This window comes from Lepidochelys kempii, chromosome 7 (assembly GCF_965140285.1).
Source record: "Lepidochelys kempii isolate rLepKem1 chromosome 7, rLepKem1.hap1, whole genome shotgun sequence".
In the NCBI taxonomy this organism is placed as follows: Eukaryota; Metazoa; Chordata; order Testudines; family Cheloniidae; genus Lepidochelys; species Lepidochelys kempii.
Window position 1 is genome coordinate 96,532,361 of NC_136386.1, and position 23,581 is coordinate 96,555,941.

The 23,581-nt window shown below is 37.9% G+C and overlaps 1 protein-coding gene across 1 annotated transcript in view; it reads right to left on the reverse strand.

The window, feature by feature from the left end:
• LOC140915359 (gamma-aminobutyric acid receptor subunit pi) overlaps positions 1 to 23,581 on the reverse strand; it is a 70,011-nt gene that overhangs the window by 17,347 nt on the left and 29,083 nt on the right. The window contains exons 4-7 of the mRNA XM_073354947.1: positions 9,182 to 9,249; positions 8,028 to 8,245; positions 5,236 to 5,318; positions 1,856 to 1,993 (exon numbers count right to left, since the gene is read on the reverse strand). Coding sequence (XP_073211048.1) covers positions 1,856 to 1,993; positions 5,236 to 5,318; positions 8,028 to 8,245; positions 9,182 to 9,249 — 507 coding nt within the window. The remainder of the gene's footprint in view (positions 1 to 1,855; positions 1,994 to 5,235; positions 5,319 to 8,027; positions 8,246 to 9,181; positions 9,250 to 23,581) is intronic.

The window sequence follows — 23,581 nt, forward strand, 5'->3', positions numbered from 1 at the left end:
TAAGAGGGTTATGGTATTATTTCATAAGCTTTGCTGTTAGAAATGTACTGCATAGCACTTCATATTGCTGTGTTCTTAAACAGAAAAATCCCAAGTACAATTAGGGATGGGAAATTCTAATAAATTTAAGATATATTTGTTAAAGTAAAGAAACATATTTGAAAAGTTGAAGTCTGTTTTAAATGCTCTACAGCTAACACTGGAACCCGGGGGAGAGGGTCCACAAGAGATACTAAGGGAAAAGAACACGTCTGTCCATTTGACTGTGCCTCTAGCTGCATTTCACTTAAGTGGGAAACTGCCCTTATTCCATTTGAGGAAAAACAATGCAATCCATTTTGCTCTTCTGTTACAGTTTGGACCCTCCCTACATGTGATATGGGAAGGTGGTAAGAATTAAACAGATTTTTTTTTGAATGGTGAGCAGGTCCTGCTTCTTTTCTGGGCTGAACAGCACTAAAGGGTTATTCTCCTTTGACTGAGCCTGCTGCAGTTTATCTAGGGGCTGTGGAAGGGAGGAAGGGAAACAGATGCCAGTTATATAAGTAGCAAGACTCTTTGTGATAATGAAGCCTGCTATTCTGTGTTTCATCTGTATTTTTATATCCATTTAGAGGATTTTGATGCTTTAACCTGAGTTAATATTTCAGGTTAGATCATAGTGTTTCCTTCTATGCTGTGTTATTCAAGAATAAAATCCCAACAATGCAGTAGAGGAAAGAAGTTGCAATCTGTGTGAAACTGAGGGTCAGGAAAGCATGCTCCAGAGACCCGAATTACAATGTAAATGGGTGCATTAGGAGTCCTTACATAAAGAAAATCCTTATGGTTGGCATGGTAGGTTGTGCATAAGACAAATAGTATTTAATATGTACCATAAAACAGGAACAAAGAAGAGTCAGTGAATAACTCAAGGAGGATAAAGCATGTCTGATAGCTCTTCTTCCCTTTGAAAGATCCTTTAGCATCTCCAGAACAGCCACCATAACTTATACAGTCAGAAAGTCAAATCTCACAGCTAAAGAAATATTTTCCACCACTTTGTTCTATGATGAATCAAAGTTGCAGAAGTCCTATGGAACTTCTAATATGATTATTTATAGTACCCTAGATATCTTAGGTAAGGTAACTCACAGTTTTGCTTATTCAAGGTTCTGCTTATCAAGGTTTGACTGAAACTGCCAAAACCAAAAAGCTGTGGTTTAACTTACAAGCCCTCGTGGCAAAGTCTGCATTTCTTGTAAGTTGTACAAGTCTTTAACACTGTGGGATAAATATTGGTTTATGTTTTCAGAAGTGACTAGTGATTTTTCGCTTGCCCAATTAAGGAAACCTGAAAGATATCTGATTTTCAGTGGCCAGGTTATTTAAGGTGTCTTAAGTTGTGCACTTAAAATCACTAGTTACTTTTGAAAATTTAGATGCATATCTTTTAGAATTCCCTGTCATGTGAATGTTTCACTTTACAACCTCATTGTTACATTAAACACTTTTCCTCCTTCTCTCTCTTCTCCATGTATTCTGTATAGCATACAACATAAGCTTCAGCTAAGAGCTGCATGAGCAGAACTTTGCCTGAAATCAGCTTCTTCAAATTGTATGTAACTTTCCAAGATATTACCACAGAAGTCCAATAACTGTAAACGTTTGAACAGTCGAGTGCATTTTCTAAGAGGCTACAAATTCCCTAAAGAATATCATACAAGCCATATAGCTTACATGAATGAAATTGGATGAGATTTTTCATTTTTGCAAATACTAAAAGAAAGGCAAATTGTTTAGTTCCTTCACACTGTTCTACTTTCATCCCCATATTCTGAACTTCAAGAGAAAAGTTCTCAAAGGGAGTTCCTACCTGTTTCATAGACTGCTTCAGATACTGAAGTAAAATGATCTTCTACTGTATATTGTGCCAACTGGAGTATCTCCAAGCCTCGAACTGAATCATTTCCTCTGGTCCAGTAGAACTGGACATCATTGATATTATAGCCCCCTGTAGTTATAGAGAAACCAACCAGTGAATGTTTTTGTTAAATATAATAAATAGTTTGTGCAGAACAAGTTTATCTATGATCCTTTGCCATTTGTAAAAAAAGTAAAATTGGATTATAAATAATGCAATTTTATGACAAAATTTGACAATTGTATCTGAGTGCATGGTCTGAGTATCTCAAAAGAAATACTATAGGTGGTGTAGAAAAATAAAAGCTGGTATAAACTGATAAATGAAAGGATGAGTTGTATCAGACTTCTAAAGGCAAAGCCCATCAAGTCCAACAGGAAGAGGGAAAATTGCTGGAGCTTGGAAATGCAGAGTTTATAAATTACATATGCTATAAAACTGAGACTTCTTTACAGGCATACCGGTTGTGCATGCTCTAGGGAAGGCTTCTCTTAACCGGCATAGATGATTGGCACCCAAGGTGGGAGAAGTATCACATAGCAGGTGGCAATTGTGCTGTGTATACATTAATCAATACATGGCTTATACATCAATAAAACACCTTTGAAAGGTATTTTACATTAAATTAGAGTTTATACATTATACAGTTTATACATTAATATATATGGTCCAGTTGAGAACATATTGAGAACACCTAGGTATTAAGAGCAAGCATTTGAATATCTATTTTTGCTTCCATAGATCAATCATTTTTGCATTTGACAGACACTGATTCTCATTATTGCTCATTCTACTGCCCTGTGGAATAACTCAATTCCAGTTCACTGCAAAGTGACATTCAGACTGATGTCCAAAATAGTTTTGAATCCCTGCTAAAATGCAGATGTTCATAATTCCAGGTTTCATCTAACTTTATGAACTGGCAGTGGATAAAAATAATTCTTGAAGCCTGAGAAAGGTGTGAGCAAGCACACTACAGAAAGGAGGCTTTTATTTTCTTGAATAGTCCCCATTTTTTGGAAAGGCAAATAGTTCTATTTGAGCAATTCGCTGATTTAGAGCATATTTTGGTATCAAAACATATTCAAAATACCAATCCTATCCATTACCATTTATGAAGAACTTTAGGGGGGCCTTCATGAGTATCAGGAAAATTAAATTTTTCATAGAAATATTACATTGTTTCCCCACTCTAACATTATTCTTAGGGTAGGGGAACGAGTTTTGTATATCACAACATGTTAAAGGAAGTTTGTCTTGACAAAAATTTTGAAACTGATAGGAACAAAACCACATTATTTTTCTTTAATGGGTATCCTCTTGTCTCTTTAAATAACATTGAGTGGGAGAAGCTAACTTTTACATCCATACTAATGCCTCAATCCTGCAAAGACTTCTCATGTTCTTTACTTTATGAGCTGTAAGTAGTCCCAAAAAAGTTAATGGGATACTCACAATGCATAAAGTTAATCACATGAGTAGGTCTTTGCAGGAACTTTTCCAGGCCTAAAGGTTTTCAGAATCTCATACGTAGATTTCCTTTCTCCTCAGAGTCTGTTTTTTCCCTGATTCTCAAGAATAAGTGCAGGGCCTTCACTGAACAGCAGTTGAAGAGCAAATTCAAAAAGGGAATAACTGTTCAAAGGTGGGTCTAAAAGATGAATAACTATTTGCAAGTGAGATAGCGGCCTGTGTGGAAACATAGTAATGTGATTGGATACTTGCAGTGTCGATAAAGATTGAAACTGTAAACTCTTTGGGGCAAGGTCTGTCTCTTACTATATGCCCGTACAGTGTGTAGCACAACAAGGTCTCAACTGGGGTTCAGGCTTCTAGGTGCTGCAGTAATATTAATAATAATTAATAATTTTATAGTCAATCGAAACTTGATTTTCTGGGAGACAAGTGAAATTTCTAGTGGTGGAATTATTAAAACTGGTTGAAATTATTTATGATTTCTACCAAAAAACCCAGTTCTTGTTGATATTTTTGTTACCATTTTTCAATCAGCTCTTATAATTATAATTAAATAGCAACATTACAGATGAAGGTAGGGTGTTTCATTATATAAGCCACTGTAGCAATGTACTCAAATAACACTACAAGATAATGATTATATAAGTATTTATATTTATAATAGTTTAACCAAAAAAATTCCTAACCTTTTATTTTAGTTCAAATATTTGCTTTATATTGTAAATGTTATATATGTGTATAATACCCAGCAACAATATTTACAAGTGAACAGTATCTGGAGAAGTAAAATATTCTTCTTCTGCAAGTCAGTGTTGCTTATCCAATAGGAAAACTAACACCACTGAACTGTAACCAAAAAAAAAAAAAAAAATTGCTAAAGTGCTCTTAACAAAAAAGTGACTGCCACTGCTAAAGGCTGTTAATAATCCTTTTCATTCTCCAATGTGTGTTCTTGGCTATTTTTTTGAGAAACTAAAGAAGAGTGCAATGGGAGCAGTTTAGATTATATTACCGTGTTTTCCCTTTAGTTAGGGGATACTTGTGGGTTGTCTAAAATAACAGATGGAATCATTCTAAAACTCTGAGTTTTCAATTAGACAGGGAACTCCTCTATTTTTCCCCTTGTCAAATATATTTTAAGTTCCTGAGGGAAGTACAGAAACTGCTGAACGACTCATTAGGCAATGTCGATGATGTAATTACATCATTCTGTTTTTGACTTAACAATATGTTCTCTCTCTCTCTCTCTCTTTTTATTTTTTATTTATTTATTTTAAGAAAAAATATCACTGCTAACTAGTAATTCTGATTGTGGCCTCCATAGCACTTCCACTGACTTTAGTGTGAGTCTTGTGTGAGTGAGCCTTGCAGGATAAAGCCCTTAAATGGCAACATAATATTAAACTATACAGCATCTGCTTGATGGAAATTACCCATAGCATCATTTGCAAAATGAATATGGGATGTGCTGCTGTTCTGCAGAAATGAAGTGGTAAAAATGGGAAAATACTGAAAAAAAAATCCACAAGTATTTCCTCTCCCATCAACTTATCACATTTTCACCAGGCCTGCTAAATCGACGCCACTGCATTGATCACAGCGGCGCTGATTTAGCCAATAGTGATGACAAGCCCATAGTGTTTCAGTGTTCTGGGGCTGGACTTTCAAATTATCCTAAACTTGAGAGGTACCCAAATCCCACTGAAATTCAGTAGCAGTTGGTCACCCAATTCTCACTAGTCTTCTTTGTAAATCCCAGCCCTCTTTCATAACATTATACATTATCTAGCAGCTCTTAAAATAGATCACAAATATTGTCCTAACTATATAAAAGTAGCAGTAAAAAAGTCTCTTACAGCTTTCCAGTTGCAAGGTGCATGTCTGCTTGTCCATAGGGTATTTGGTCAAATCCATACTACATGCAACAGTTGCAGTTATCCTTTAAAAACCAAAAGCAGATGGTTATTAACTATACATAATATTGTATGTACTATAATTAGAAATGGGTTATCCTACTTTCTTCAACTAATATTTGTGGGCAATACATATTCCTAGGAGAAGGTAACTGATGCTTTATGTAAACAAGGAACAATTGAGTTTAGGTTCAATAAAATATCTCACACTTGTTATGTAAACCTCAGCTTTGTAAGTAGCTATAGCAAAATAACAACTAATAGTAATGGGCCATATCCTGTGATCATTTGTAATGTGCAATGTAATGTAATGTGATTGGAGTTGCCCAAGGTCTAATTGCTGAATTTAGTCTCTACATCTAAGCAAGCTGATCTACTTAGAAATCAGGTTTCAGAGGAACAGCCGTGTTAGTCTGTATTCGCAAAAAGAAAAGGAGTACTTGTGGCACCTTAGAGACTAACCAATTTATTTGAGCATGAGCTTTCGTGAGCTACAGCTCACTTCATCAGATGTTTACCGTGGAAACTGCAGTTAGTTAGTTAGAAATCAGTTAGTTAATATGTTAATTGCATTGGCTTTTATTTTCATAGAATCAGAGTTAGAGGCCAGAAGTGACCATCAGATCGTATAGGCTGATCTCCTGTATAACACAGGTCACCAACACCACCGAGCCACCCATGCACTAATTCCATCAACTGAAATTAGACCAAAGTACTATAATCCACAGGAGACTAAGCTACTGTGCACCACTGGCAGAGAACAGGAGGGACCAAGGTGCATCAAAGGCCCCTGCAATGTCAAAGAATTTATATTGATATTAATATCTACAAGTGGCGGGTACCAATGACTGCCCTGCACCTGTATGCTGTGGAGGGGAGTGATATTTGGCTGACTGGCCAAATGAAGGGAACAGTGCTTTATGGTCGTGTGGGAAGAGATGAAAACGGCTGCAAAAGGGTCAGTGTGGTTGCTGACTCATCCCCTGGGAATGCAGGTTTTAAAAGGGGTATCTCTGTGCCCAAAGCCTCCCTTATACATGGAGCAGGCTGGTTGGCAACCAGGGTCCAGTGATGGAGTGAACCTATGTTGGCATGGAAGAAAAAGCATGTTATTGGACCAGCTGATGCCTCTGCTGTGTGCCATAGAGGCCAGTCAGCAGTCACCAACATGATATGGCACACCTTGGAAAATACTATTTGGGAATGTGTAAAGGGGTTCAATTATAGCCCAGAACAAGAAAGGACTTGATGCACATCTGTGTTGTCAGACATGCATTAACACAGGGTTTGTCTGGGAGCCGTGGAATGCCACCCGGGTGGACAAGGCACGACAGATGCTAACGGCGGGGATGGCCAAATCCCTTACGATCATAAAAGGTTCCGCAATTTGGGCATAGTGGGGCACCAAATTATTCAGGGAGGATGGGATTCCTCTCTAAAGCTTTAGAGCTCATTTGTTTTGGCTGATATAAAAGAGAGCAGTGAGACATGTCTGGGAATGCGACTGGGTTTGCGGGGGAAGCAGGCAAATTAATTGCTGGCACCTCCTTGTGGCAGATGTCCATTCATGATTTCTGTGTGTATATAAAGTCTGCTGCAGTTTCCACGGTAAACATCTGATGAAGTGAGCTGTAGCTCACGAAAGCTCATGCTCAAATAAATTGGTTAGTCTCTAAGGTGCCACAAGTCCTCCTTTTCTTTTTGCGAATACAGACTAACACGGCTGTTCCTCTGAATCCATAGGGAAGGTATACAGTGACTAAAAAAGGACTTAAAAAGAGGTGTTCATTAAAGGAATGAATGGGGGGTTGTTGGGGACTCCTATGATTGGTAAGGCAGAGAGTCAATTCCCCATTCTATCCCACCTTAACCCTCCTATGGGGGGCAGGAGGGTAGATGGTAAGGTCCCAGGCAATGGATTTGCTGGAAGGACCTGGATGGAAAAAGAGGGGGAGCTGGTGGAAGCCCCCATGAGTATGGTCAGGTCCCAGCAATGGATTTCCTGGAGGGACATAAGAACGGCCATACTGGGTGAGACCAAAGATCCATCTAGCCCAGTATCCTGTCTTCAGACAGTGGCCAATGCGCCGGAGGAAATGAACAGAACAGGTAATCATCAAGTGATCCATCCCTTGTTGCCCATTCCCAGCTTCTGAGAAACAGAGGCTAGGGACACCATTGCTGCTAACAATGGCTAACAGCCATTGATGGACCTACCTCCATAAATTTATCTAGTTCTTTTTTGAACCCTGTTATAGTCTTGGCCTTCACAACATCCTCTGGCAAGGAGTTCCACAGATTGACTGTGCATTGCGTGAAAAAAATACTTCCTTTTGTTTGTTTTAAACCTGCTGCCTATTAATTTCATTTGGTGACCCCTAGTGACTCCTGACCTAGATGGAAAAAGAGGGGGAGCTGGTAAAAGCCCTCTTGGTAATTACATAGAATAAGCATGTTACCTGCACTGTATACTTTTATTTGCCAGGTAGTCCCAGACATCTAATAATAAAGTTGCAGCCTGATTAAACTCATGTCAAATATCTCCTGTCCTTCTTTCAGTATAGCCAGACAATACCTGCATTTATATAGAACTACAAAAATATATATATAGTAGATGTCTACACGCAGAAAAATTTCTAAACTGGGACCAGATTAAGAGCAGATCATGCTAAATCTGAATTATTTAAAATGTAAATAGAATTTATGTATAAATATGGCTTATAAAGTATACATACCGTATGGCATAAAGGACTGTTCCATTGGGATATATTCTTATTAGACGATTTTCAACAGTGATATCATGAAGGAAAGATTTCTTTGAGTCTACTATGAAGGTGTCTGGTATCCAAAGCATTTCTACAAGACGACCATCTAAGCTTAAACTCTTATTACCCTCAAAACAAAGTCGTTCATCAGTCCATCGTTGTCTAAGAAATATGGTAGCTGTGTAATCCTGAAGGGAGATACACAAGATGTCACAATGAACAAACCATTATTCTTCTGTTTTTCACAAGTAATTTGACAGAAATTTTGTCCTTTTTCTCCTCTCCTAAATGCATGGAAACAGAGCTATGGGTCACTCAAAACAGACTGTAAGTCTGCAATTCTAATTCTTAATTATTGGAATTAAAGTAGGCAGTTTTAGTAGCTTGCTTGCTGTTAAATTCTCCAGCATTTGAGAATTCTTGTCGTTTGGTGTGACGCTGACATCATGAATAAGTATGGTCTCTAATGGAATTAGTTCCTTATGACTGAACAGACTCTTATAGCAAACATTGTGGGCCAAACTCTCTGCTGACATAGCTGCCTTTGTAAATCTATGGTCTTCAGGGTAATTTATGTAAATATTACAAACATCTATTTGCAGGGCCGGATTAACGTTTCCAAACATATTTGTGGGCCCCCATGGAGGCAATGGAGCATGGTGAGGGGAGGTCAGTCCCCAGAGCGAGGGGCCAGCCAGGGTCAATGGGGCATGGCATGGCAGGGGTGGCCCCACTTGTCCAGCCCAGTGCAAGGGCACTATTTACAAACTGGAAGTTGCCAGATGCACACTGGCCTGCCCGGCCCTGTGCTGCCAGCATGCCCCTTCCCCTCAGGGGTGGGCCCATGCCGTGCCACACAGCCCCCTTGCCCAACATGAACACCCCCACCCCTAACTGATGATGATCTATGGGGGACATGATTTGCACTTGTACTTACAGAAGACACAATCTTATCATAAGGTAACTACTGCATGTCCTTTAAATATAAGGCTCCATTTCCTAATATCCAAGGCATGGAGTCGGTTGAACAAGAAGGAAAGCCATCTGAAAAGTACACTACTGGGGTCTGTAAAACAACAGGCATTAACTTAGATAAGATAAAAAATATTACAAAGCTACTATACCATGTTTATTTCTGATATTGTATCAATGCTTGCTATATCCATACTCATTCCTACTGAGACAGGACCATCTGAAAAAAATTGAAGATCAGAACATTGTTTAAATTAATTGTATTTAAATATTCAGTTTTCATCATTTACAATAGACTACAAAATTATAGTAACTTCCATTTCAATTGAAGTTGATGTTTAGCAGGGCAGCTATTTTCAATGAAAATAAATTAAACCAACAGTACAATTTCAATATCAATATTTTAATTATTTAATGATACCATGATTTAATACATTTAGATAACAACTTTTGTTCTTTAGATATTTATTTCCAAAGCTTTATAAAATGTTAGGCTTTTTTAATTGTAATGAAAGCTGTTGGGAATACATGATGCAATAAGGTGCTGAGGGTACTGTTCCCACTGTACATCACACCCTTTTACATCCAGATGCACAGCCATGGAAAGAATTCTTCCTGTTACAGCAGCTGGTTCCTCAGATGTCAGTCAGCTATGGAGTTGCTTCTGGGTCTGTCACATGCTTAATCTACAGATGGGCTATATGAGCTACCTTATACAGTGTCTATTTAAGAGATTACTGTCTGTTCGGTGTCACTGTATCTTGACATCACTAATTGCTTTTTGATCTTTAGCAATGAATCATTTGTGTAGTTGTGAATAATTACAGTAGAAAGCTAGTTGGGCATTCCATTCTTCCCCTAAAAATACTACAGCTTTAGCGAGAGCCTGCACATCAAGAACCCTTATATAGCAATGTGATTAAGCAACTTAGAAATATATTAGTTAGACAGAAAGAGATACAGTATTGTCATTGTTTCATAGTGATGCTTGTAGGGCTAGGCTTCTGATGCCCCAAAGGAGTCTACATTTACATAGTGTGGAGAGAGGATGGCCAGTTGTGAACTGAAGTATTCAGGATTGTGAAGGGCTCCCATGAGATCATAGTACACAGTTGTCCTGGCTATATGTGTGCATAATGATTAAAAAAGAGAGCACCTACTAGAAAACCAACATTGAATATATGCACAACTTTTTAAAAGTAATTATGAGACGTAGAGCATATTTCACCTAGCAATAAGGGACGGTTTAGATAAAATGTATCTAGTTTACAGTGGCCCTATGCTGCTCCTTCAGCTCTTTGCAGTGCATTAATATCTCGTGTACACTATCAGAGTGACATATAGGGTCCAGAAGCAGTCCCACAGAGTATCACATTTTTTGTGTAGCACTTGAAGTTACTTGAAGTATATATATATGTTAGTATAATTGTAAAATGTTTTCTTGGAGTAAGATCTGGATGGAATGGCAGGGTTCTATTTTCCAGCATCCTTTACTTTTAAGAGCTGGAACTCTGCTGAAGAGGTTAGAGGAAATGTAGCTCTGTTGAATAGAGTATGATCATGGCCAAGTTTGGTGCTCTTGGAAGACACTCCAGCGGTGGTTAGCTTGGGATTCTGTCAAAAAATTTAATACAAATGCTCCACTTTAAAGTAGCTCACTGGTCTATCAGTGTAACATTATGTTTCCCTGTACATTGTACACTATATTTAGGGGTGGAGGCATTGTTCCACTACTCAAACTAAATTTTTGAGGATCTAAGCAAATTTTGGAAGAAATTACTTGATTGAAGAGTTCTCAGATACATCACTGATGTCTTATCTTCCTGGTTTCTACAGTAACTTCCATCATCTTCAGCTCATAATAAGCCAGGAAGAGGGTAAGTTTTTACTATGTAAAATTTGCCACAAGAATTGTTCAGTTCATGTTTATACCATTTCCCATTCTTTTCTCCTGTAAATTGTCATGAAAATGGATTGCATTATTAACATTGAACAAACCCTGCATGGTCATTTATACAAACCAGAATCTGCAAAGTCTAGTTATGGGATCTGGCAACTGAGTTGTCTTTGCTGCTTCTTCAAAACCTGGACTTTCATGAAATTCAATCCCTTTCCATCCAGGATGCAGCAGTGCCTACTGAAATTAGCGTAGTTCTCGAATGTGTAACATTAGCATTTATTCGGACTGGCTGTCTCAGGGTGTTGCTAATAAGCTATAAAGCCTTTCACCTGTAGGTCACTCATTTGAATCCTGCTTACCTCTGCAGGGATTAGATGTTCCATCTAATGGAAGTTTGATGATAAGTTGGGTAACCCTCAGTTCCAGCTCCCACATCACAAACCCACACCTGTGTTAACACGGGGGCATGGGCTGAAATTCAACCAATGCTGATGCTTAAGCTAGTAATACAGGAGGACACAGCTACCCTGTGCTGCTGATCCAATCACTCTGCAGTTTAATTGCTTTTCACAGTGTGGTTAAGCTAATTCAACAGAAGTTAATTCAAGTTTACATCACTTGAGCTAACTGCAGTGAGGACAAACAGACTCTGTCAGTCACATTCTGTTCTTAAAGGGCTGAGCCCATAAACCCAACCACAAACACTAAAAATGCAATAGTAAAAACAATATTAGCACAACATCCAAATGCACTCATAAATGCTATGATTTGCAATCTGGAATTACTCCAGGATCCATCCCTACATGGGTTAATAGCTGGGTCTGAATCCACAACCTTGTAGTCTACAGCACAGACCACTTCCTCTTCAATGGTGAAGGACAGGAAATAAAGACCTATCTTTTAACAGCTATTTTGTACATCAAACCCTTATGATACAAAGCACTCCTTCTATCCTGAAAGGCTTATAATATCATAGAAATGTATGGTTGGAAGGGGCCTCAAGAGTTAATTTAGCCCATTCCCCTTGCTGAGGCAGGAGTAAGTATATTGAGACCATCCCTGGCACATGTTTATTGAACCAGTTCTTAAAAACCTCCAATCCCCCAAAGTAAGGTTTTGTTTTAATAATTTATTATTTTTATACTTAACACAATCATGAAGGATACTTTTTAAAAATATAATTTATTCTTATTTAATGACATAATTATGTTTTCCCATCCCTAGTTTCAATCTTGTACCATATTGTGCAAGAACATAAATTTGTTAATGATCATAGAGTTAGCCGAAACAGTGCAAACACAATCCCTTTGATACCCTCTGGACAAATGTATACTAACACATCCAGAATAGCATAAGCTATCTTGCACTGTCTGTGTTTGCAGATGCCATAAGTTCACATCATCATGGCAAGTGAAGACTAAGGAGGCAAACTGAAAGAATATCAACTATTCCGGTAAAATATAAAATGAAAATTGGGTGCATGAAGAGGAATTTTGAAGAGTAATAGCCCTAAGATATAAAATAAACAAGTAATTCTTTAAATATATCAGAAGTGGGAAACCTGCAAGAGAATCTGTAGGTCTGTTGCCTACCAGGATGTAAAAGAAGCCATTAAGGCGGTATGGATATTGCAGAAAAAGCTAATTGATTTGCTTGCCTCAGTGTATACCATAGAGGATATTAGTAGGATACTTACCATGGACCTACTGTTTTCTGGTGATAAAGATGAGGTACTAACAGAGTCTGAGACATAAAAAAAAAGAGTAATGGAACAAACTGATAAATTCAAAAAAACCAAAAAAACCCAAGTTACTATGACAGGGTGGCACACATCCAAGAGTTGTGAAGGAACTTAAGAATGAAAGGGCTGAGCCTCCTGTAAAAACATGCCATTGCTAGTTAAAATTGGCTGTTGTTCAAGATGGCAGAAAATGTTGAACCTGTTTTTAAAAAGGTGCTAGGATGATCCTGGAAATTACAGACCAGTAAGATTTACTCTAGTACCAGGTGAATTGGCTAAACAAATTAAAAACAGAATTATAAAACAGCTAGGTGAATAACATGATTGGGACAAACCAGCACAGCTTCTGTAGAAGAGAACTGTGACTCTAAATTATTAAAGTTCTCTGAGAATGTCAACAAAAGAGTCGACTAAGATGAATGGGTTGACATAATTTGGATTTTCAAAAAGATTTTGACAAAGTCCCCCCACAAGAAGCTATCAAAGAAACTAAGTACTCGTGAGGTGATATGGAAAGAACTATTATGAATTGTAAACAAGGAAAAAAATGGGAAAAAAGAATACACATAAATTGTCCATTTTCAACGCGGTAAAAGGTTAACTGTGGCATGTGTCAAGGTTCCATATTAGGACCAGTGTTTATTATATTTAGTAATGATCTGGGAAAGGGTTAAAAAGTGGAACAGTAAATTTGCAGATGACACACAATTATTCAGATTAGTTAAGACTCAAAACATCAGACGTTTCAATTGATTTAACAAAAATGAGTGAATGGGCAGAATGATGGCAGATTAAATTCAGTGTTGACAAACACAAAGTGATGCCCTCTGGAAGGAATTCCTATTCAATGTGTAGTGGTATTCTAACACAACAACAGCAACCAAATTGCTATGGTGAATAAGGAATGGGATAGATGTTAATACTGGAAATAATATGATACTATCATATAAATCAATCCTGTAACTTCAGCTGGAATGCTGTGTTAAATTCTGGTCAGTCTTTCTCAAAAAAGGTAGAGCAGAAATAAGGGGGTTCAGGGTGGGAAGAGTGAAAGTGAACAGAGGCATGGAAATATTTCCTTATAAAGAAAGATTGAAAAGAATAATACTGTTTCATTTAGAAACAGGATGAATAAGAGGGGACATGTTAGAATTATACAAAATAATGAATGGTATAAAGAGGATAAATTATGCATTCCTTGTTTTTGCATTATGAGAAAGGATACATAGGAATTATTCAATTATATTGACAGCAAATTTCCAACTGATATAAGCAGATATTTTTGTAGAAAATATAATTTATGTGTGGGACTCATTGCCACAAGGTATCATTGAGATTAAGAGCTTTGTAGGAATAAAATAAGAAATGGATATTTATATTGATGAGAATATTCACAGTTACATATAGAATGTTTTGTGTTTGGGGAGGGAGGCTATAAATCATCAGTCCTTAGAAAATAACTGACAGAAGTTATACAAAATGTCTACAAGGAAGTTATTCCATAATTATCCACTAAAGAGTTCCTCTAACTTTCTTCTGAAGCATCTTCTACTAGCACTATCTGAGACAGGACATTGGATTAAATGGGATGCTGGACTGATCTGATATGGCAAATTCTTAGGTGCTTTGTAAGCAGCATTAGCAAATATATGTACAACCACAGCTCAAAATAATTTACGTCAGTAAAGTCATATATTCTGTTCTTTATTACTGCAATAGCTATTGCTGGGAATCTATTCATAGCCTCTGGATAAAATGTGGTAAATATAGCAAAGAAATGCCAAAGAGAGTGAGTGTCTTACTGTGGTGATTTGCGCAAAAATCTAGTTAACATGCATTGTTATTTTTGAATCTAACTTTCAACAACTGTGTTAAAAATGTATCCCTCAAGGCAATTTTGTAAAAGCTCTAATTATGGCCATTGTTTCAGCTGATACATCCAACCATGATGTTGTTATGATGATATAGTGCACACACCATGCTTCAGCAATACAGGCATCTTGTTTGGTGGGATTGCATTTACCCTGATGTAATTCTATATTTGCAGACGGGACAGACATTTTAACCTCATCTAATTTTTAGGGCAAAATTCTGCCCTGCTTTGCATAGGTTTGCTTGTTGACAAAAAAAAAAGATGAGGGCACTTGGTGCTTCTCCCTATTCCCCCTGCTTCTAAGGTATATGTACATAACCAGCACAGAATATGAACCTGGTGCTCTCTTGAAAGCTAGGAGTGGGGGTGGAGGGGTGTTCTTGGCTAATGGTGTACTCCATGTTCTATGGACATAAAGGAGCAGGCCTCTGGGCCCCCTAGCCTCTTCCTGCTATTGTCACTGCATTATGGGGAAATGCACACTGATCCTTGTAGAGCAGCAAGGAGCACTGCAGAGTACATTGTTGCACTGAGCAGGCAGGAGGGCTCAAGGAATCTCTGCTTGTCTCTTAGCACTCCATGCTTCCTTTCTCTGGTCCAACCCCAGGCACGCTACACTAATAAAGCCAGATTTGTCAGTAACAGTCATTAACCTTTGCTGCATTTGATTTGTCATTTTTTGCATAAAAATGCAAGATCCAGAAATATAAATGTAAACTGATTATTACTGTGATTAGCCATTCGTACTTTGAACAGAGGATGAGAATTATGCAATAAAAATAACTGTCCACACGGAAACAATAGTTATTGCTCATGTATAAAACTTTTACTAGCCAAAGGCAGAGCGAATAAGCACTTTGAAAGCTTCAGGATTGTGTATACTAGAGAACTTAGAACATTTAATGCACAATAGAATTCTCTCTAAAGAGTTTCTAATTGAGGAACATTACATGTTATTGACATCTACATGTAGATAGTGTTGCTCTCTAGCCCAAGAACACTAATTGGATTGTGGCGACAAATGAAGAGAGAGAAACAATTCTGAGGGAGCGGATGCCTTAAGTTTATATCTACTTTATAATAATGTAAATAAGTTGCATATTTGGATTTTCTTTGGAAAGAGGACAGACAAGAGGAAGTGAAAAGAGGAAATCAGACGATGATGAACTAAACAGAAAGTTTTGAAACTCCCCTCACTTAGAATAGATTTATAAAAAAACTTTGAGAGTGAGATTATTCCAGCCTACAAATATTTTTAAGAACACATCTTTGTAGGAAGAGGGGATAAAATAGTCATCCTAGTTTAGACTGTGGCTAACTTCAACACAGAGATGTGGGAGTCCCAACTTTTACCCCGAATTTGAGAGTTTGGGGGACACACAGGCCTGTATCAAGTTGAATTGGAGAGTGGGCATGCGGTTTGGGGCTAATATCTGTCTGGAATACTGGTGACTAGAGGAGAAGAGGGGTGTAAGAGTGTGAATTTACTGCATGTTAAATAGGAAACATACAATTATTTTTAAAAAAACACTGCATTACTCAAACAAATTAGCATAATTAGTAGGGCTGTCAATTAATTGCAGTTAATTCACACGATTAACTCAAAAAATTAATTACAATTAAAAAATTAATCATGATTAATTGAAGTTTTAATTGCACCATTAAACAATAGAATACCAAATGAAATGTATTAAATATTTTTGGATGTTTTTCTACATTTTCAAATATTTATTTCTATTACAACACAAAATACAAGGCATACACTGCTCAAAATACAAGGCATACACTGCTCACTTTATATTATTATTTTTATTACAAATATTTGCACTGTAAAAATGATAAAATAAATAGTATTTTTCAATTCCCCTCATAGAACTACTGTAGTGCAATCTCTTTATCGTGAAAGTGCAATTTACAAATGTAGACTTTTTTTGTTACATAACTGCATTCAAAAACAAAACAATATAAAACTTTAGAGCAGGGGTGGGCAAACTTTTTGGCCTGAGGGCCACATCGGGGTTCCAAAACTGTATGGAGGGCTGGGTAAGGAAGGCTTTGCCTCCCCAAACTGCCTGGCCCCTGCCCCCTATCCGTCCCCACCTACTTCCTGCCTCCTGACTGCCCCCCTCAGAACACCCGACCCATCCAACCCCCATTGCTCCTTGTCCCCTGACCTCCTCCTCCCAGGACCCCCCGCCCCTAACTGCCCCACTGGGAACCCACCCCCTATCCAACCCCCCTTGCTCCCTGTCTCCTGACTGCCCCGACTCCTATCCACACCCCTGCCCCCTGACAGGCCTCCCGGGACTCCCACACCTATCCAACCACCCCCTGTTCCCCTGTCTGCCCCCTGGGACCCTCTGCCCCTTATCCAACCCCTCCACTCCCCGCCCCCTTACCAAGCTGCTCTTAGCACCAGGACTGGCAGGACCAGCACCACGCCGCCACGCTGCCCAGCAGGAGCTCACACCCCCACCACCTAGAGCGCTGGTGGCATGGTGAGCTGAGGCTGTGGGGGAGAGGGGACAGCAGGGGAGGGGCCGGGGGCTAGCCTCCCCAGCCAGGAGCTCAAGGGCCGGGCAGGATGGTCCCGTGGGCCACAGTTTGCCCACCTCTGCTCTAGAGCCTACAAGTTCACTCAGCCACTCAGTCTTGTTCAGCCATTGTCTGCTTCTTATTTACAATGTCACTTAAAAGTGAGAAGAGGCATTTGCATGGCACTTTTGTAACTGGCATTGCAAGGTATTTACATACCAGATATGCCAAACAATCATATGCCTCTTCATGCTTCGGCCACCATTCCAGAGGACATGCTTCCATGCTGACAACACTTGTTAAAAAAAATGTATTCATTAAATTTATGACTGAACTCCTGGGGGACAATTGTGTTTCCTGATGTTTTATCCACATTCTGCCATATATTTCATGTTATAGCAGACCCGGATGATGACCCAGCACATGGTCATTTTAAGAAAACTTTCACTGCAGATTTGACAAAATGCAAAGAAGGTACCAATGCTGGTAAAGATAGCTACAGCACTCGACCCAAGGTTTAAGAATCTGATGTGCCTTCCAAAATCTGAGAGGGACGAAATGTGGAGCATGCGTTCAGAAATCTTAAAAACGCAACACTCTGATGCGGAAACTACAAAACCCGAACCACCAAAAAAGAAAATCAAACTTCTGCTGGTGGCATCTGACTCAGATGATGAAAATGAACGTGCAATGCTTTGGATCATTATCAGTATGGATATTAACATCATTATCAGCACCTCTAGAATGGTGGTTGAAGCATGAAGGGACATATGAATCTTTAGCATATCTGGCATGTAAATATATTGTGATGCCAGCTATATCAGTGCCATACGAACACCAGTTTTCACTTTCAGATGACATTGTAAACAAGAAATGGGAAGCATTATCTCCTGCAAATGTAAACAAACTTGTTTGTCTGAGCGATTGGCTGTATGAGAAGTAGGCCTGAATGGACTTTCTAGGCTCTAAAGTTTTATATTGCTTTATTTTTGAATGCAGCTATTTTTTTGTACATAATTCTACATTTGTAAGTTTGTCATTAATTTTTTTAATCATGGGATTAATCACAATTAATTTTTTAATCGCTTGACAGCCCTAATAATTAGAAAAAAAATATTCAGATTCACACAAGACAGTGGTAATTTAAAGTGTTGCTGTAACCATGTTGGTCCCAGGCTATCAGAAAGACAATGTGGGTGAAGTAATATATTTTATTGGACCAACTTCTATTGGTGAGAAAGGCAAGTGTTTGAGCTTACACAGAGCTTTTCTTAAGGTCTGGGAAACATACTAATTTGACGTTTTGGTGTCCAGTTCCTTTAAGAACTACAAGAAAAATCATGCAGACAGGTATGAAGGTTAAAACTTTCAAAAGCCCCAATGTGATTTGGGAGCCTAAGGCCCATTTTCAAAAGCACTTAGCACAGGACTTTCAAAAGTGCCTAAGCAGATTAGATGCCTAACTCCTATTGACTTTTAATAGGAGGTAGGTGCTTTTGGAAATCCCCCTACTAGGAGTGTGTCTCATTGAAAGTTAATGAAAATTTTACCCAAAGTCACTATGTTGGAGCATGTTTACCAGATGACAAAGACTTTAGTAAAGTGTCTACTAGTTAGTTACAAAGCTAAAGAAAATGATATTTTCACAAAAAATACGGTTTTAAGGTTGAGAGTGCCGTTAAACATGGGTTTTTTCTTTTTCATCTGGAGGTAGCCATTATGTACTTGGGGAAGGATAATTTTCTTGTTAGGGCACAAGCCTAGAACTTGGGAGACCCTAGTTAAATTCCCTGCTCTGTCATAGACATCCTGTTGGACCTCAGGCAAGTCACTCTGTTCCTCAATTCCTCATCTGTAAAAATGGAGATAATACTTCAATACCTCACAGGGATGTTGTGAGCATAAATTCAAGGGTTGTCAAGAAGTCAGTTTACCACCAGACAGTCCAGCAAGAATGACCTGATGTAGGTGGCAGCCTACCTTTTTGATTGCATCATAGTGCCATCTGTTAGCTAGCCTACTTAAAAGTCTTGATCAGTCATTTGAATACATGCTAATGCCACCTGTTGGGGAAAAGGTGAACTAATTGATTGGCTAATCTCCAAGAAAAAATATTGTATTTATGTATACCTTTGTTTGTATACCAGGCAATCAATGTACATGGTGGTTTACAAAGCAAATTCAACAAATTAAGAGATAGGGTCCCTGCCCTGACAAGTTTACAGTCTAAACCAACTAGACAAACATACATAAATTAACTCAGAAGGGAGTGGGGGGAAGGAGAGGAGAGTTCACAGTCATTAAACATGAAAAGTAAGATACATTCAGGAGTCACTCTACATTAGGGAATTTGATTTTTCAGTAATATTATCACTCCACTTCCATCCTTTGAATTCATTCTGACTTGACCGATGAACTGATGCAAAAGAAAGACATTGCCATAGGATTGTTAGGAAATGTGAACATTATCGTTACTGTTAATAATAAAAAAAATTAATGATATTACAGTAGCACCTTTTAGGAACAAGGTTGGTGCCCTGTTGTGTTAAATATTCTACAAACCTCTAGTAAATGAGAGGAGTAGATATGTACTTAAACAGATCTGATATAGACAAACCTAAAACCTCTTGATCAATTTTACATCTGCAAAAAGCTATGAGAGATTAGACTCTATTAACTACATGGATACTACCCTAAACAAGAGGGATAAATTACCATTTTTCTATTGCTGGAGAAGAATGTTCACTCTATTCACAAGAATAAATATCTTCATAGTCTCTTCAATGGTGATTCTAGCTTGGTTTTTTTTTTAATTGAAAATAATTTCCAGTCATCTGTCTACCTCAGAATAAATGAAACATGTAAAGGAACTGGAAAGATGGAGGCTTTGCTGAAACAAGAAATTATGCCTCCTTAAAATGTATCATTAATTAATTATAATGATACTTGTCTCTCCCTCTTGGCAACAGCAATGGGGAATCCACAGTATCTGTCTGATGCCAATCTGTTAATAAATGATGTTCTCTTTTAGGAGTTAGAAATCCATTTGCTAAATATTAAAGAGAATTTAGTGTCAATTTTATTTGATAGTGTAATCCTTGCACACTAGTATCACTCCAAGAAATTTCATGTCCTGCCTGAAGTAAAACCTCAAATATGAACATCTCTGAACTATTGGGTTTCAAAATTCAGGATAAAATCTGTCCCATTTTTCACCAGATTAAATCATATTACTAGATCCCTTTATACCTAGTTAATACTAAACTCTAAACATTGTTGATGCCAGCAGTCAGCTCATCTAAACAAGATTATCTAGTCATATGACAAACTAATTCCCTTTTGGGAGCATATTTTTTCTGTAAACATCTTTACTGACTGTATAATTAATAGCAAATCAAACGGAGAGCAGATACAAACAAGAATATGCACACTATGTGTTGCATTCCAATGTCAGTTTGTATAAGAAAATTAATGAAAACAAGAGATGATTTCATTAAATCTATGAACTCCTTGATAAAATGAATTATACAATCTGCAGAGTCTCCTGAGTAATGTAAGCAGCATTATGGCCCAGATTTCCAAATTCGCAAGCACACTTTTATGCGTATCCAACATACATATGTACAAATACTTGCATGCATTTCAGGGATTGTACAGGCATACTTTGGACTCATGCCAGTGTACATATATGCTTATGTGCATATGCATGTGGGTCTATATGTTGCACTTAGGACCAGATCCTCAGGTGGTATAAATCAGCATAGCTTCATTGACTTCAGTGAAGCTACACCCATTTACAGCAAAAAATCCATTTGCATTTGGTCAATGCTTTGTCATTTTCTGTATACAATTATTAAACAACTAAACGAGAAAAAATAGTTGAGATACCCATAATAACAAGACCCGAGAAGAGGTTTATGTGACTTCACTGATCCAGTGGCTTAACCCTGCATTTAGGGGTTGTGGACATTGTTGCAGCTCTGAGTAAAGTGTGTTATACTTTAGGCTTGGTCTACACTTAAAAGGTAAGTCAGCATAAGTACATTGGTCGGGAGTGTGGGGAAAAACAACAACAACAAAACCCACTAAGCTATGCCGGGAAAACCCTCAGTGTAGATGCACCTATATCAATAAAAGGGGGCTTCTGTTGATGTAGCTAATGTTATTCAGGGAAGTGGTGTTCCTACATATACAGAAAAAATGCCTTTGTCAGTGTAGGCTGTGTCTACATTAGAGAGCCATGCTGCTTCAATAACTTCCTTACTAAAAATCATCATTCGGTGCCACTGCTGCCCATATGTTATTCTCACAAAAATGGTGCCAAAACACTAATGCCAGTCACCTACGTTACTCCCTGTTAAATTTCTTCTCTCTCCCATCATGATTAATCCTGTTGTAAAAATTGCCACCTGTAAAATGCATTTCCTTTGATCTCACCCCACCTCTTCAGCAGACTTACTATAACACAACTGAGAGGTAAGAAGCTCCGGCCAAACTCCAGTAGCTGAGAGCCATTGCTAAAATGTGCTCATGTGTTAGATCTCAACTAAAGTGATTTTGCTGAGGTGCTTTAGTATTGGACCTCAACTGAAGTGCTTTGCTATTGCTCTGTGTCTGTCTCTGTGCTGAGTCTCACTCAACCAAAGCACATTAACAAATGTGTACTAGTAGCGGACTAGAACTAAAGTCATTTTCCTCTGATCCAGCCACATATACATGTAGTGGCCCCAGCAATGATTATGCCTAAAAACGAAAGTCCTAATGGTAACCACTATTAGCCTATCTCATTGTGTATTATCCTAAATTAGATGGAATGTACTTAGCACTCCACATTTACTAACATTGTCTGTTATTTGCTAGCAAAAGACTGTCTCCCCCAACATGCTACATAAATGACCATTTAAAGCAGCTGTGTCAGCATTTGGGGCTCTTTTAGAATAAAAGAGAGAAACAGATGTAGGTATTTTATGCACTTTTAAATACAATATAGTAATGGCTATTCATATTTTATAAAATTGCTCTAAAAATTACATGTGGTCTGACACGCTCTGGCTGGTAAACTGACGAATAGTCTCACCACATGTGTTCAGACATTAGGAGATAATTGCATGATCTAAGAACCTCTTTAGCCAATGACTTTAAGTGATTACATAAAAGGAAATAATTTTGTCAGAGAGAATGGAAGCTTCTGAATGCCTAACTTTAGAATTAGTGCCTCCTTTCCCTTCTGTTCATTTATTTTACAATGCCATACATGACCTGCATATGTTTTAAAACTTAAGAACTTCAGTTTCAGAGTTTGCACGTTATTCAAGGAAGACAGATTTTATACATGCTGATCCATGCAAAGAACTGATCCATTATTAAGCCTTCAGATTTGTAGCTATCCCATGCAAGTCAATGTACCAGAGCTTTAAAAAAAAAAAGTTTAATATATAGTTGTTGCTGCTAAGTGTGTTTATAGCTAGGACCCCATAAATCTCAGTGCCAAGTTCAGAGGCAGAAGTGAGATTTCTGTTGAGAATATTGATAGATGCAGTAACATTTCTGTTGGCAGTAATCCTGGAGGTCTATAGAAGCTACTGTTGGTTTCACAATGCTAAGAAACCTCATCACTTTTTATTGTCTGTATATCTTACCTGAGTGTATGAGGAAATAAATATATTTACACTTAGGCCAAAGTAAGAGTAAAAAAGTCATAGCTCACTAATCCCAAGAGAAGGTTACATTTTAATACTAATCTCTTTTCTTCTGTTACTCTATCAATTTAAGAACAAAAATTGATGTTGGTTACATGTTTCTACTAGCACTGACTTATGATTGCATTTATTTTTAATTTATTTTAAAAGGTTAATATTTAACTTCACCAACTGGAAACCTTTAGAAATATGCAAATGAAGCCGACTATGGGGATTCTCAGGTAGCTGGCTTTCAAGCTGTTTTGTACCTGCAGCACAGCAAAATTCAGCCCTGATTGCAAGGGAGAATCTGGGTCTTCTTGTCTGGTGAGGGTGCGGGGGCTTTGGAATGAACTTCCCTTAGAACTCTGTCAGAGATCAAGTTCAGTGACCATTAGGACACAAATGCAAGATTCACTTATTTAATATTTGGTTTGTTGTGACCTTACTTTTATGTTTCAATTTCCATATTTAAAGCATCTAACTTCCTGGGTGATAAGAGCTATCAATTAATAGTAGTAACAATATTTGTCTCCACTTTTGTATAAGCAGCTTGAGAATCATTAAAATGAGATGTAAAGCTCTTCTCATGTCTAATGCTACATTCTAGTAGTCATAGATTATATTATATTGTTTTATGTAAATACACAGCTTAAATAATTACTTTAACTGATGGTCAAAGTATGACCCAATACCTGTGGGTGTCTAATATAAATAAATGAAATATTGGAAGGCTTGTTTATCATTGTTTGGTCTTCATAAACCCCACCTTGGTTCAAGAAAGCCATTACGTTATTGGTCACATTCTGATATTATAGGCAGCAT